Raw genomic sequence first — 16,062 nt, 5'->3', positions numbered from 1 at the left:
AGCAGCAAAAGGTTAAAGATGGCTCACGTATACAAATTTGATGTGTATTGCGAGGATTTCATTAGAAGAGATGCTTTAGCTAAAACACTGAGAAATGCGAAAATACTAAAACTGATGCATGCAAATGCAGTAAATGCTAATGCGATCACGATGCATCGTATATTGGTGCACACAAATGTGACTTTATACTGGTGTACACGAACACAAAGTTGATGTAAACTGAATTAAAAATATGACGTAAACCGATGTAAAAATGTCACGAAAATGTCATGTAAATTCATGTAAAAATATGATATAACCTGATGTAAAAATACTATGTGAACTGATGTGAAAATATGACAAATTGATGCAAAAATGTGCTGAAAACAAAAGCTAATAATTTCGATGGATGCCGGTGCATAAAAAATGTATGTTATCTCCTAATCATGAACCAAAAATAATTAATGCAACGAAGTATGTTGTGAACAAACAACTGTTGACCTTAGAAACACACACATTGAATTACAGAAAGTATTCAAATAAAGCGCGGTTACTCAAAATGTCTTGAATTTTCCAAAGGGTTGTATAAATAAAAACAATTGAAGAATTCACTTTTTACATAGATGCTGTGTGCTAAAACTTCCAATAGAGATGAAATGTAAACGCGGCTTTGAGAAATAATTTGCAAAAACAAATTGCATGTTTTTAAATGCATTATTAACGGAAATGTTCGACTTTGAAGTTTTTAGCATTTATCGCTAATGATTGAGAGCGTGACTCACAAATTGATAAACATAAATTCAATTCAAAGTTAGGAAAATTCTATAATTTTCAAAAGTATTGTCGAAAAATGTAATTTTGCTATTCATTGCGAATAAAAAGGATGAAATTATTATCTTCATTCAATTTGTGTACAGTCCCTAAAAATAATAATTTTTAAGTTAAAACTTGCCAGCGCAGTGATATGTTGCCAAATCTTGGTGATCTTATACATTTAATTACTCGTTAAATATTTCATTCAAAAATACGCAACTTTTTGCAAATGACTTTTTAAAGCGCATCAGTAGGGTGATTTTAGCGGTTTTGGTGCACAATAGGACTGCGCATTTGCTGCGCATCAAACAATAGGGCTCCCCACTTGCTGCGCATCAAACAATAGGGCTCCCCACTTGCTGCGCATCAAACAAATGGGTGCTTCGCACTTGTTGAGGCTCGCTAGATGGCGCTTCCTATGACGTCATTCCTAAATTATCGTTCTTGCCTATGATGTCATTCCCAAATTATCGTTTTTCAGGGGGGTCATTCCTAAATTAAACTTTATTTCCCAAGTGATGATTTTTTTCAGGGAACATTCCTAAATTAAACTTTTGAATTCATTTTCTGACTTAGAAAAAATTTGCTCCTAAATTAAACTTTATTTCCTGACTTGTTTTTTTTTTTTTGGAGGTATGCATTTTTCCATCCCAAGTGATGAGATTATTTCAAAGAGGGGTCATTCCTAAATTAATCTTTTCTTCCACAAATTATTGTTTTTTTACTGACTTAGTTATTTTTCTAATGATTTTTTTTTTTCATTCCTAAATTAAACTTTTGAATTCATTTTCTGACTTAGAAAAAATTTGCTCCTAAATTAAACTTTATTTTCTGACTTGGTTTTTTTTTTTTTCTCAACACCCTGGGAAAATTTAAAGTTCATTACCGTTCTTTCAACTCTTTCCCAAATTATCGTTTATTTTCTGACTTCCCAAGTGATGAGATTATTTCAAAGAGGGGTCATTCCTAAATTAAACTTTATTTTCTGACTTTGTTATTTTTTGGAGGGATGCATTTTCTAACTTAATTTTTTTCTATCCCAAGATTTTCCCATAACGTCACTTCGAAGATATCACCAAAGAGAAGGATCTTTCCCAAATTATCGTTTAATTTCAGACTTTTTTTTTTTTTTCTAACTTGGGGATCTTTCCTACATTAAACTTTATTTTCTGATGATTTTTTCATTCCTAAATTAAACTTTATTTTCTAAACTAAACAAAGATGAATCGTTTCATTAATTTTAAAATAAAATTTTTTTCAAGTCACAAATAAACTTTTGTATGTCCAAGCTGAAAAGTAAAAATAAACCAAAGGAGCAATAAAATACAAAGTCATTTTATATGATTTTCATTTATTTCAAATAAATTTCTTCTATCTTAGATTTCAAAACATCAAAATCAATCGCATTAAAACATTTTTCCGCTACATCGTAATTTTCCGCCAGAGTTTTAGCGACTTCGCGAAAGTCAATCAGGGTTAAAGCATGATCAAAATATTTATAAAACATTAAATTATCATTCAACTGCAGACATTCATGACCCAACTGATTAGCATATCCCATGGAACACCCATGGCAGTCAACAATTTTTTCGATGCTAGCAAAAAGTTTTTCACTCACCAATTTAGCCAAAATGTCGGTGATATCCATAGAACTCGTTCCTTTAGTTTGGTTTTCGCGCACACACACTTTCAGATAGTCCAAGCAGAGCGTTTTCTGCACGAGCTCACTGATCACGGTATGAAGTGGTTTATCATCCTCGCTCCAGAAGAGTGCCTCGATTGCCTGGAAAGTCATTTTGAGGGGGTTTTCGGAGCACTTGAAAATTTTGTTGTCCCCGCGATGTAGAGTTTGAATTAGCACATCATCACCGCTGTAGTCCACGATCAGGTTCTCCGACACTAGGAAAGTTCTATCAACGCGTTGCAGCATAGTACGACGAGAGAATTCGGTTCTCAAACATTCCCACACGTACGGCGAAAGAGTCACTCCATTTTTAGCTGGGTGCATGAGTCCATCGCCTTCGAAAAATTCTCGAATATGTACGCGCACTTCACCACTGAAGATCACGACGCTGACGAAAAAGTTCTCCTTCACGTGAAAGATGTTGGGAGGCGGCGCTTCCTTATTGAATCCACTGCTGCGAGATCTCTTAGCCGATGGTGGTTGAGTGTTCGGTGATGGGCGCTTGTTACTCGAAACCATTTTCCGGAACGTCAGGCTGAGTCGGACGTCTTTTACTTTTGGGTCTTTAGGTATCGCGTGACGCCACAGCTGGTTGGTTGGAGGTAGCATCGTCAGCAGGCTGTTGTGTTCCAGGATTCGGTCCACGGATTGGTGCCCCCGTCGAGAGAACACGAGCTTTCTTTCAGCGCCCAGGGAGAGGCAAGCGATGGGGTAATCTTTGACGAGCTGTGATTCGTCATCGGAATGCGGGGAGATGCTCTTGGTTCCATCAGAGTATCGGTTGACGACAACAAAGTTGTAGTCATGGCCTGAGATGCTCTCGACCACGGCTTTCAAATCCAAGAGGAGAGGTGTCCACGGTTGGGCCTGGAGGGTCATTCCGGAAAAGGTGTAGTGTAGGCCAGCGTCACCATACCCAGCATGCTGTCTGGGCATCGGATAAGTCTTGTCGCCAAACTTGAAGACGCATTCCTCTGCTGGACGGTACACGATTTCAGATTCGAGCTGGTGTAGTATCGCAACGGAAGTATCCAGTACGTTCCGAGCGTATTCATAGCGGAGGCTTTCCATCTGTCTAAATGAAAACAACGCATACAGTCTCTCTCCGCAACTCTCAAGATGAAAAAAAAAAAAAATTGCGAAATATATATTTTAACAGAAGTTTTTTTTTTTTTTAAGTTTTTTAAATTTTTATTATTATTATTATTTTACAAAATTAAATTTTTATGCATCTAACCATTCAGCGCATGCTACGACCTTGCTTCTTGCGCAATGCCCTTTTTGCAGAGGGTGAAACCCGCAAGAAGTCAAGGATTTTGGGAAGTTTAAGACTTTCACTGTCTCCAGGTTGAATCGTTGCTCTAGAAATTTTTTTTTTTGCCTGCAGTTCACATAAATGCAACTATATCTGTTATTAACAGTGGTGAGATGAATTTTCATTAAATTATAATCGAAAAGCCCTTCCCCCCATCTAATATTAAGAAGATTTCTGCTAACCCAGAGCATTTGTGGGAAATCTTCTTCGGATAGCTCCTTGCTAGAGAATGGCGGCTTGTAGAGAGAGTGATATACTCTCCCTGTGCTTAAATCAAAGCAAGCCATTTCCTTAACAACATATATCCCACTTTTAAGCAAGAATCCCTCAAAATCTAACACGCAAGAAGCCATAGAAAAAAAAAATCTTACCAAGTTGCGGAGAGAGAAGTGTATCCAAGCGAGCGAGAGAACTAAGTTAAGGAATTGTGTCTGTCCCGCAGTTTATATACTGCAGTTGCAGTTGATAAGCATAAGTATAGGAATATACTGTGAATCTCAAAGTGCACCCAGTAGCATCACTATCTCATTCACGTGAATCACTAATACAATATATTCATGTGAGCATGCATCACTGATACAGTACCAATATCTAACGATACACTATCCAATGTTACATAAATCACTGATAATGATATTGACGTGAGTATGCATCACTCGCGTTGCTTCGATTATTCTGCACGCGACACTGATAACTATATGAGTACTGTCTGCCCGAGTAATGACGCATAGCACACGAGACTCGTTATCGCTTCCTAACCCTTTATCTCATTAAAAGTATCATCTTCTTTGCAGATCCTCTCACTTCGTTTTTGAGTTTTGTCCAGACAGCATCAAGTTTTTTAGCTTTCGCTTCGTACGTTCGCGCAATGGCTAGTTTTATCGATTTCGGTATAAGTAAAGAAGAATTAGTTAGATTGTTGGAAAATGACGATAATTTCGTCAATGAATGTCTCAACGAGGATTTAGTTAGTGATCGCGATATAAAATTAATGATTGAGGATGAGGAGAATTTCATCCAGCAATGCCTGAAGCGTCCTGCGCCAGTAGAAGCTGGACCAAGTGGATATGCTCCGTCAGAGAAGAAGAAGAAAGAGGTTAGTTGTTTTTTTAAATTATCGCGCGTTAAATTTTATTCCAAATTAATTTTCAGGAGTAAATTTTATTTCGAGTTGAATTTATTTCATGTAAGGTATTTAAACTCATTTATTTAATGGTAGAGCTGCGAAACATCTGGGAATTTCATTACAAGTTAAATTTTATTTCGAGTTAAATTTAATTTCAAATCAAATTTATTTATGTCGCGAGTTAAATTTTCATTCATCGAAAAAAAAATTATTCAGTTGTATTTCATGTCGCGAAACAATTTCTCAGGCGTAAATTTATTTCAAGTTAAATTTATTTCATGTAAGGTATTTAAACTTTATTTAATGGTAGAGCTGCGAAACATCTGGGAATTTCATTACAAGTTAAATTTTATTCCGAGTTAAATTTAATTTCAAATCAAATTTATTTATGTCGCGAGTTAAATTTTCATTCATCGAAAAAAAAATTATTCAGTTGTATTTCATGTCGCGAAACAATTTCTCAGGCGTAAATTTATTTCAAGTTAAATTTATTTCATGTAAGGTATTTAAACTTTATTTAATGGTAGAGCTGCGAAACATCTGGGAATTTCATGTCGCGAAACAATTTCAAAACGACACAAGAATTCAAATAGAAATTTTTTTATTCAATTGTACATCAGCAGACTCGTGAATCAATTTATACATTTGCGCACTGGTGAGATTAACGGCTTTCGTAGTGGGCGCATTTCCGCTAAAATAGCGTATATCGTAGGTTTTATTACAATACGTGAGAAAAATATTTCCTCCCAGCGGAAGAGAGGAATTACATCTTTCAAAGTCCATTTGATTTTTATATGTTGTTGCTATAAGAGTAAATAATATAACAATCAGTATCGTGAATATGGCGAACATTCTCTTGTGTCTTATCAGTTCTCCATTACTCTCCAATTCGTAGGACCAGCAGCTCGGTAAATCGAATGACGGTACATCCGTTTTCCATGCGATACCCTGCTTTCTATTGTTTTGATCGTAGATCACGGCTTCCACTGTTGTTGGCATTTCAAAGCTCTAACCAAATATGTTTCAAAAATGGGTTTTTTATATAATCTCTCGGAGCTCCGGTTTCTTCTAGCGCTTTCAGGAAAATTTCTTGACCCACCACGGGTGATTTTCTCCGACCGACCACACTTGATATCAAATCGCGAATGTCGCTTCCTTTGACGAGCCTGCTCTTATAAACGATCGAGCCGTTAGAATTAATTTTTAATATGTTCGGATGCTTATTTATATGCGTGATAATTTTTTCTGAGTGCCCTCTTTGCGATTTCGGGACAGAAATCAGAGCTATTGGTAATTCGTCAACTTTCTTCTCTTCTTGAATTTTCGGTGGATTATTCTCGGCTACGTTGATTCTCTTGTTCAGCAGATTCTGATAGAGTTTAATTTTTATAGCTTCGGGCTCCTTGCTTCGCAGTATTTTCAACATCTCGTTGTCCAACTCAGAAAGCTGCTCTTTTGTGGTCACATGACGCGATAACAATTGTTCTGGAACCAGAGCGAATTTCTGTGCGTGCTCCATTATCTCGTGAACAAAGTGGCGAGGGTTTGTATAGCGGCAGGGATTAACTGGAACAAGAAACCTCCTTTCTGAATCAGCACGCGCTTTTTCTCGTATAGCGGCGTCTTTTTGCAGGCGAGTTTGCGAAGTGTATTTCTGTGCCTTTTCAGTTTATTTTTCTGTTTTGAGGATAACGGTATGACACCCTTCAAAATATTGAGTGAGCACTCGCAGACTGTCTTTAATGCTGATTTCGGTAATTTCTTCAACAAATCCTTACGTTTATTCCTCGGACAGGCAGAGAGTAGACGAAGCACTTGTTGCTTCTCCAATGCCATACTTTAAAATAACGATGTTTTTATTCCAACCATATGCTATATGCTATAGCCTTCTTCAGCGCGCAGTGCTTTATCATGTTTTCGTGGAGAAAACAGTTCGCGCTCACTTCTGGCAAGTCCACAATGTTGGGGCAGAGAATCGCATCTAGATTATAAACTTTTAACCCGTACTGCTGCAGTAGCATCCGACACTTGTCGTGGCCTTTCGTATACAATACGACTTTTGATAATCGCTGCAAATGTTGCTCCAGCATTTCAAAAGGTACATCACCCGCCGACCACGATATTTCGTGTATGTTGTTGGTGACGTAGAGACATTGGTGTCTATCTCTAGGAGATAATTCCGAAAACTTTTTGGGCGGTTTATATACATAGTGAAAATTTTCTCTCGAATGCATGAAACACCACGCCAACTCCTTGATTATGAATGTTCTATCCGACAGCTGGAAACCCTCGACCTCTATCACAGCCGTCATGTTCGAAAATGGAAAGTTTCATTTCCTGGGTTTATAGATATATTGCGTCTGCCCAGGTAACACGTTAGTGCGCAGGCGCATTTCCTCCTCCGTCTCGGGTCGTAAATCAACCATTAAATACGAATACGGTTTTTTCGTGCTATCCTCGAACACCTCGTTGAAAAATTTGATTTTATTGGGAAACAGCTGACGTCCCAGGTGGGTCACCTGACTGACATCTCTTCTATTTTTGAATAGAAACATATATTGCGCGTTCAGAGAAACGTTTCTCATTTCCCGCCCCTGGTGAAACACGTTCTGCACTATGAAAATCACGGTCAATTTTCTGTGGTGACTGTACTTTGTGAAAAGGTTTGCTAATTTTTTCTCGCCCGATAGCTCGTTCATGAGGTCATCTAAAATCACCAAGCTGTCTTCTTCCACGCTTTCGAAATTGCTCCCCTCTCGAAACTCAACGTAGTCTTCCATATCTTCGAACAAAGTCTGATATTCGCCGTAAAACCATATAACTCGTTTCGGACGAGGCTCTCGAAACATTTCGTTTCTGTGTTTTAATAGTTCTCTGAGAAAATATGTTTTTCCCGAACCGGTGGGTCCGGCAATGAGCACGGTGCTCGGATGTGTCAGCTTGAAAGGTTCCATAGTAAATGACAAATGAATGAATTTTTTTTCTCTTTTATTTAACAGAAAAATTTTTCTTTACAAAGCTTGCTACGCGCATATCGTTTTGCATATTAAAACGCGATACAATATTATTCATACTTTCGCCGATACATCGAGAATAGATAAAAAAAAATCACATAGTGACCGCACACGGTTGTCTTATCTGATTGTAACATGACGTCATTATAGTCGACGCGCGAGTAGCGTCGTAGAAATCTGTTTATGTGTCCCTTCTTGAAATAGGTGGGCGGGTTCCCGTAAGAGTCGAAGAAATCAGCTCTCGCTTCGTTTTCGATGTAAATAGCCAACCAGTGCGTTCCGGGTTCATTCTCTCTGTCCGTGTTCACAACCAGTGCAGCGGGATAAGCGATCACATTTTCGGGTAAGTTATCGCTCGCAAAAACACCTAGGAAAGCCTTTCGAGTGTGGGGGTGTGTCGAGAGGGCGTGCTCTATCTGTTTAGTGTTCATCCCGCAAAGTCACACAAGACGCTTCTGGACTTTGTTATTTCCACCAACGATTCGAATTCGGCGAATATGATAACCGACACGGTCTTGGTCAAGGCTGAGGAAAACTTGAGTTCCACTCGCAGATTACCCTGCTTTTGTAGGTGCACGTGTCCGCAGTCACTCATGTCGGGTATCAGGTTGAAGGCGAAGAGGCTGTAACCGCCGGCTTCATATTCTTCTCTGCTCACGTCACATCCTTTATCTTCTCCGGGCCTTCCGGTGCCCACGAAGAGTGTGTTGTAGGCTCTGATGACGTGTCTGTTCCTAAAGTCTGGTTGTAGCGACGTGTGGGGGACGGGTCTTCCATCGATAGAAACAGAAACAAAGTTGACGTTGTTGTGCTTGAAGTCGAAGGGGTTCAAACCGAACGTTCCGTTGAATGCTTCCGTGTCCACCATGCCCATAACCAATCGCTTAGGCATGACACCCAGAAATACGTTATCTTGCACGAAACTCATGCTTCCCATGGATATCGAATAGACCTTGCATATCACGCGGTTAATGCAATATTTGGCTGTTGTTTTCTCGAGCGCCATGGCATGCGCTACAGCCACAGCAGGATTCATTCTTACTTTACGCACAAAAATACTCGCTTGCTCGATAACCACGTCGCAACCCTGAGCAGCAGTGATCAGAAAGAACTCGGGTTTCGATCGAACCAGTCTCATCTTCAAGTCCACGAGAGAGAGCATCAGCTTCGGTTGATAGAATATGTCGACGTGAGGCACGCCCATCATTTCAAAAGAATTTTCCGCGAGTTTAGCTCTCTTCTTGGCCCCTTCGTTCTTGGTGAGGTCAGACATGTGACCTGCAGTGTCCTTGTAGTAGCCCTCGGCTGTCAGGGGTCCTCTCTTTGCATCCGATCCGTAGTTAAGCAGTGTTTCCAGGTAAGCTCGATACGGATAAGTGTGTGATGAGTTTGTGAGCGTTCTTCCATTCAACGTGACGTCAATCTGAGAGAAAAGGGTATGCAAGAAATTATTCGCCGTCGATACGGCTTCGGCGGTTTCTGGTTTTGTCACCTTTACTCTGACATACAGCTGAGTGGCAGAAAGGTCTATGTATTCTTCGGCACTACCGGCCACGTGAAATTCGATGGGGGCCCCCGAATCACGCACTTGAGATATGGGATGGTACTGGACCCATTCGGCTGATTCTATAGAGGTTTCCGTGGGTGGCACCGTGAACAGATCGGCTTCGCTTTTCAAACATTCATGAGAATTTTCGTGGATTAAAGCCATCGCTGAATATATCGGATGTCGACAGCTTTCTAGCTCTCTTCTTACTGACGGTTTTCTTGACGAGTCTCTTCCTTTTATTCTTTCCTCCGAGCATGGATTTGATTTTATTGGCCCCCTTATCCGTGAGAGACCTTCCGGCTTCCTTGGCACGATCGCGAGCTGCGATCTTTGCGTCTTTTCCTTGAACGATGTCGTTGGCGAAATCCACACCAGAGCGCAACAGTTGAGAACCGACTGCCTTGGCACCGCGTTTCAACAGGGGCACGGCCGATCTGAAGAGAGAGCTGAATATAGATCCGAGGCCATAACCTCTTTGCAGAGCGCTACCCTGATAATATCCGAGTCCGTTTCCAGCCTGAGCGAGATAATAATCGTTGATGCTGTGGGCACAGCTCCGGTACGGTTTATAATGCATGTCGCAGTCTAAAGTGTAGTTTCACTATCACCTTTCCACGTTGAAATGTGAAAAACTTGCCCATGTGCGTCCTTAAATACATGTGAACGATGTCGAAACTCTTTCTGGCCAGCGGCACGTAATGGGCGCGTTCGAAAGACACGCTGACGATATCCCCGTCCTGACCGCTAGTTTTCACGATTCTCAGTAGCGGGGCGTAGGTGTTACCCACGACCTGAGGTTCGACCAGGTTGCAGTACACGTACAAGAGATGAAAGTCTAATTTAGGATCGGCTGTGAAAGGACCCTCGACTATGGTCGGACCCTCTATCAGGCCGGGTTCGAAACCCAGGTTTTCGGCTATACCGTGTCTGAGACTGAGCTTGGTGTCTTTCTTGAGGTTCACCTTAACTTTTTTCGTGATTTTATTGTACGTCACACCAATCTTGTCTTGAAAATTTTGAGTGGATATGGCTTTGATCAGTTCGGGGGTCGTCTCGTAGAAACCCGGGGCTATGCGACCGGTCTTCATTATCTTGTTTCCGACATCGAATTCGAAAGTGTTTGTCTCTTGAGTGATGTTGTGGAATGAATGGGGATAAATTATCTCCGACAGTGCGACTTCCATCTCGGATTCGAATTCCAGGGTGTTTGGAAGTTTAACCACGAAACTCGAGAGCGTGTTGTCGGGAAAAAAGTCTCTGGAAGCATCGCTGGGTAGAGTGAGATAGAAAGAAGCCATCTCTGAAATGACAGATGCGCGCACTGTTTCCGGGTTTTTATAGGACCACCCACGCGTTGAATTTTTTCGGATACCCCCGAAATTTCACGAGGTATTGAATAATTCCTTTTCTTCTCCTCTTCTTTAAAACTTTTTCAATCGGAAATTTTTCTCCCATCTTTACACCTACCATCTCTTCAGCGTAGAATGTGCCCTTGATTTCTTCCCCCATCAGGTCCTCGAGCTTGTAAACGGGAATTTCCCTTTTCACGCACTCGGTCACCACGAATATCTCTTCGGTGAAATTAGAATCGTACCCCCTCTCGAAGGTGTGTTTTGATCTTGTGATGCGCACGTGATCACCCACTTTAAACTTGCAATCTTGTTTCTTGGGTGCATCCCCATAGAGATTGTTCCACACCTCCGGCTCGTTTCCGGGGTTCACGTCCACGGGCCTCATTTTTATAGACCTGTGATACCTGTGATTGTAACTCCACACGAGGTCTTCGATCATGTCGATGTAGCGATACGTGTTCTTGGCAGTGAAGTACTTGTACATCCAGTTTCTGAGAGACCTGTTCCATCTTTCCACCACGCTGGCCTTTATCTGTTCGTTCTCCGTAGTGAAAAACTTTACACCTTGACGCTTGAGGTAGCGCTGGACTGGTGACGCTATAAATTCGCGCCCCTTATCGCTCTGTAGCGCCACTGGTTGACGTTGTTGAAAGATGCTTTCTAAAGCTTTGGCCACGCTGTCACCGGTTTTCCTTTTGAGAGGCACGACGAAACCGTACTTGGAAAAGACGTCGATGCACGTTAAAAGATAGTTGTAACCATCGTTGTGAATTGCTAGATTACGCATGTCCACCAAGTCGATTTGAAATTGACTGTTTAGACCGGCCACTATTGTTTTGTTGCGGGGAAACACTTTTTTAATGGATCTGTGTAACGTGTACGCTCTCTCGCCAGCCAACCAATCTCTGATTTCTTTTTTCTTTGATGACTTGAGCACGCGCTTGAGGGCGGATACGCCACCGAAACTAGCGGGAAGACGTGGGTTTCTATACCTCTCATCCATTGCTTGTGTTAGACTTACGTGTCCTACATTCCCTTTTTATTTGTTTTTCAGGAGCGACACCTATGCGAGACGTGCGGCAAGGAGTTTTCCTTGCGTAGGAATCTGAATCAGCACAGGCTAACGCATGGCGAGCGTCGCCACAAGTGTTTGGTGTGCGATGCAGCGTTTCACCGCAAGAGCGATTTGATGCGCCACCAGCGTGCCATGGGGCATGGTGCGCCACCCCAGCATGGTGTGCCCCCACAGTGGGCACAAGGAGCACCACCACAGAGGCCATCACCGAGCCATCACCGAGCAGGACCACCCCAGCATGATGCGTCCCCACAGTGGGCGCAAGGAGGAGCACCACCACAGCGGCCATCACCGAGCCATGGGGCACAGCAGCAGCTTGGAGCACCCCAAGGAGGAGCACAGCTAGGAGGAGGAGGGCAAGTCAGGCGCGCACTCGACATGTTGTCGACGCACGAATTGATCCCCACCCCAGACACCGAAATGGATATGACCACCTTCCTCGACAGCGTGAGAGAGGAGTTGACGCGGCTGTTGAGGGAGGACATGACCACCCACAGGTCCCTTAAATGGAACATCGTCGCGACTGCTGTTTTTTCCAGGAAAGGAAGTGACGGCGAGGACGAGTTCTGCAACGGGTATCTTCGAAGTAAAATGCTCACCACTTTAACCGCCGACCAGATAGAAGAGCACCTACAAATAGCCTTCGTAAAGGTAAAGCAGGCGACAGAGGATTTTGAAGGCAGCGGAAGTGGTTGGGTGCTCGAGCGCGTGCTCTTGCTTGAGCTAAACACGGCGCAATACCAACCACTAGCGGCCGCCACTTATATTCCGCTGCCAAAGGGGGTAGCCAGCAGAAGAGCAGTGGTAAATGTAAAGAACGATGATGAGAAATGCTTTCTCTGGTGTGTGTTGGCTGCCCTACACCCGGTGAAGCAAAACCCCGAAAGGGTGTTCAACTATATTCAGTATGAGAATGAATTGAATACCAGTGAATTAGTATACCCGGTGACACTTAAACAAATCCCACGGTTCGAAGCTGCGAATTCAGTGCGCATTAACGTCTTTGGGTTGGAGGGGGGAGAAGTCTTTCCTCTCAGGATTAGTGAGGTGGTGTCTGGTACACCAATCAACCTCTTGTTCATCAGCAACGAGACAACGTCGCACTACTGCCTCATCCAAAACATGTCTCGTTTGCTTTCCTACACGACCAAGTATGAAGGTGCATCCCACTTTTGCAATTATTGCTTGCAACGCTTCTCCTCCCTCGAGCAGCTGAATGCGCACGAACCACTTTGCCAGACACACGGTCTGCAACGAGTGACGTATCCCGGTGTAGACGACAACGTGATGTTCTTCAAGAACAACCATTACCAGCTGCACGTTCCATACGTCATATATGCGGACTTTGAGGCGATCTTGGAGAAGGTGGACAGCTGTAAGCCGAACCCGTCTCTCTCTAGCACAACCCAGAAGAGCCTTCACCGCCCCTGTGGATTCGCGTATACGGTCGTGGGGCCCGATGGTGTATACGTGAAAGAGCCCACAGTGTACAGGGGTGAAGATTGCGTGGACGTCTTCTTCCGGTGTCTCGTCGAAGAAGAACGAGTGGTTATGGGCAAGCTCGACAACCCGGTGCCTCTGCAGATGACAGCTGAAGATGAAGAGAGATTCGGGAATGCGACCACTTGTATGGTGTGCGACCGCCCACTCGGTGACGACAGGGTTCGTGACCACTGTCACATCACCGGTGGTTTTAGAGCGGCGCTGCATCAGAAGTGCAATCTCCAGCTCAGGTTAAGACGTCACATCCCGGTTATATTTCACAATTTACAAAACTACGACGCTCATTTCCTGATGCAAGGACTTTCCCGGTACCCCGATCGCAGGATCCAGGTGATCGGGAGGAATATGGAGAAATTTATCTCCTTTTCTCTCGGTCGCCTGCGATTCCTGGATTCCAACCAGTTCTTGGCGGCGTCGTTGGATTCGCTCGTGCAAGCGATGAACCCCGGTGACTTCAACAACATGAAGAAATGTTTTGGAGCTACGAGTCATCTTCTTCAACGTAAAGGATGTTATCCGTACGAGTACGTTGACTCGTTTGAGAAGTTCGAAGATCCGGTGCTGCCCCCACGAGAGGCCTTTTACACCTCTCTGGGGGATCAACATATAACCAGTGACGAGTATACATATGCGCATACCGTTTGGAGAGAATTCCGGTGTTCCAACCTCGGTGATTACCACAACCTCTACGTGAAGACTGACGTGCTGCTTCTCGGGGATGTGTTCGAGAGTTTTAGAAAACTCTGCGAAGAAAACTACAAGATCGACCCGGTGCATACGTTCACATCCCCGGGATTGGCCTGGAACGCATGTCTGCGAATGACCGGTGTCAAGCTCGAATTGATCAACGATCCGGACATGCATCTCTTCATGGAGAAAGGTATCCGAGGTGGGGTCTCAGTGATCTCCAAGCGGTATGCGCGAGCCAACAACCCGTTAATACCCGGTTATAACCCCAGTGAACCTACATCATATATCATGTACTATGATGTGAACAACTTATACGGAAAGTGTATGATGGAGCCCCTCCCGGTGAGAGACTTTAGATGGTTGTCCCCCAGTGAACTTGAGAGCATCGATTTTCTCAACATCGATGACAACGCCGTCAAGGGGTATATTTTAGAAGTGGACATGGAATACCCGGTGAAGTTGCACGACGAGCACAATTGTTTCCCCTTGGCGGCAGAAAACATTGAAATTACTGGTGACATGCTCTCTCCATTCATCAGAAGACCCGGTGATAAACCATCCAAAAAGCTCTCACCAAATCTGATGAACAAAACTTCCTACGTCATCCATTACCGGTGCCTGAAGTTATACACGTCGCTGGGGATGAAGCTGACGGGTGTTCGGCGTGCAGTCGAATTCACACAAGAGCCTTGGATACGCCCGTACATAGCGTTCAACACCGAAAAGAGGAAAAATGCCCGGTGCGAATTCGAAAAGGACTTCTATAAGCTCCTCAATAACGCTGTGTACGGGAAATCGCTAGAAAATTTGAGGAAGCACGTCGACATCCGTCTCGCCAACAATCAGAAGAGCTTGAGGAAGCTAATATCATCCCCGGCATTCGAATGCTTCAGGATAATCACCGGTGAGTTAGCCGTCATCAAGATGTTGAAGACGAAAATCCATCTGGACAGGCCCATATATACCGGTGTCACGATTTTGGACCTGTCCAAACACTTGATGGCGGACTTCCATTATAATTTTATGAAGAAAAAGTACGGACCCGGTGTGGAAGTTTTGTTCACAGACACAGATTCATTCCTCTACGAGATAAAAACCGGTGACATTTACAAAGACATGAGGGAGGAGCTCCACAGATTCGACACGTCAAACTATCCCGGTGATCATCCTCTGTTTAGCCTGCAGAATAAAAAAGTGGTGGGCGTCATGAAGGACGAGAACGGCGGCGAACCCGTTGTGGAATTCGTCGGATTAAGATCAAAAATGTACAGCATGGTCACAGCAGTCGCGGAGAAAAAGACCGCCAAAGGGGTCGTTCGTGCGGTTGTTAAAAAACAACTAAAACATCAAGATTATCTGGCTTGCCTCCGCAACAACTCCTCGATCAAAAACACCATGCTAAAAATCTCCTCCAGTAACCACAAACTTCAAACGGTCGCCCTCCGCAAAACGTCGCTGTGCCCTCGCGACGATAAACGCTATATTCTCGGTGATGGCATTAAAACATATGCGTATGGCCACTATGCCATTCGATGAACAGTGCTACATGGACACTGATGTACATATTTTTTCCCATTTATTTTAACATATTTTTCCATTTATTTTGTATATATTTTTTTCCATTTATTTTGTATATATTTTTTCCATTTATTTTGTATATATATTTTTTCCATTTATTCTTGTATATATATTTTTTCTCATTTATTTTGTGTATCATTAAAATTTAATTTTCTTTATCATCAATGCTTCTGTCATTAATTGAGTTACGTGTGATTTTTTTTTTTCAGCTTGAGTATGATGAAAAGTCAATAACATTTCTTTTTGAGGGAATTTTATTTTACAGCTTGATATGTGAAAAAAAAAGTTTAATTTAGGAATGAAAAAAAAAAATCATTAGAAAAATAACTAAGTCAGTAAAAAAACAATAATTTGTGGAAGAAAAGATTAATTTAGGAATGACCC

The 16,062-nt window shown here is 42.6% G+C and overlaps 2 protein-coding genes across 2 annotated transcripts; one reads left to right on the top strand and one right to left on the bottom strand.

The window, feature by feature from the left end:
• Nucleotides 1-1,668: 1,668 nt before the first annotated feature.
• On the bottom strand, nt 1,669-4,693 carry LOC149065852 (uncharacterized). The gene is made up of 2 exons (XM_089253432.1): nt 4,163-4,693; nt 1,669-3,551 (listed from the first exon to the last, which is right to left on the bottom strand). The coding sequence occupies exon 2, from the start codon at nt 3,545-3,547 to the stop codon at nt 2,144-2,146; it is 1,404 nt and encodes a 467-aa protein (XP_089109558.1). The 5' UTR covers nt 3,548-3,551; nt 4,163-4,693; the 3' UTR covers nt 1,669-2,143.
• On the top strand, nt 4,603-15,839 carry LOC149065851 (uncharacterized). Its single transcript, XM_089253431.1, has 2 exons — nt 4,603-4,887; nt 11,887-15,839. The coding sequence occupies exons 1-2, from the start codon at nt 4,660-4,662 to the stop codon at nt 15,634-15,636; spliced, it is 3,978 nt and encodes a 1,325-aa protein (XP_089109557.1). The 5' UTR covers nt 4,603-4,659; the 3' UTR covers nt 15,637-15,839.
• The last annotated feature ends 223 nt before the right edge of the window (nt 15,840-16,062 follow it).

The sequence above is a fragment of the Pholcus phalangioides genome, unplaced genomic scaffold, assembly GCF_987345545.1.
Source record: "Pholcus phalangioides strain wild (caught in Gottingen) unplaced genomic scaffold, Ppha-v1.0 ptg000039l_1, whole genome shotgun sequence".
Taxonomy (NCBI): domain Eukaryota; kingdom Metazoa; phylum Arthropoda; class Arachnida; order Araneae; family Pholcidae; genus Pholcus; species Pholcus phalangioides.
The sequence above is the reverse complement of the archived record's forward strand: the minus strand, read 5'-3'. Positions and strand labels throughout refer to the sequence as shown.

Excerpts from the sequence above, each read along its gene's own strand:
- LOC149065852 (XM_089253432.1), bottom strand. The coding sequence starts at position 3,547 with ATGGAAAGCCTCCGCTATGAATACGCTCGGAACGTACTGGATACTTCC.
- LOC149065851 (XM_089253431.1), top strand. The coding sequence starts at position 4,660 with ATGGCTAGTTTTATCGATTTCGGTATAAGTAAAGAAGAATTAGTTAGA. Across the intron at positions 4,888-11,886 it reads CAGAGAAGAAGAAGAAAGAG|GAGCGACACCTATGCGAGAC; the intron begins GTTAGTTGTTTT and ends TTTGTTTTTCAG.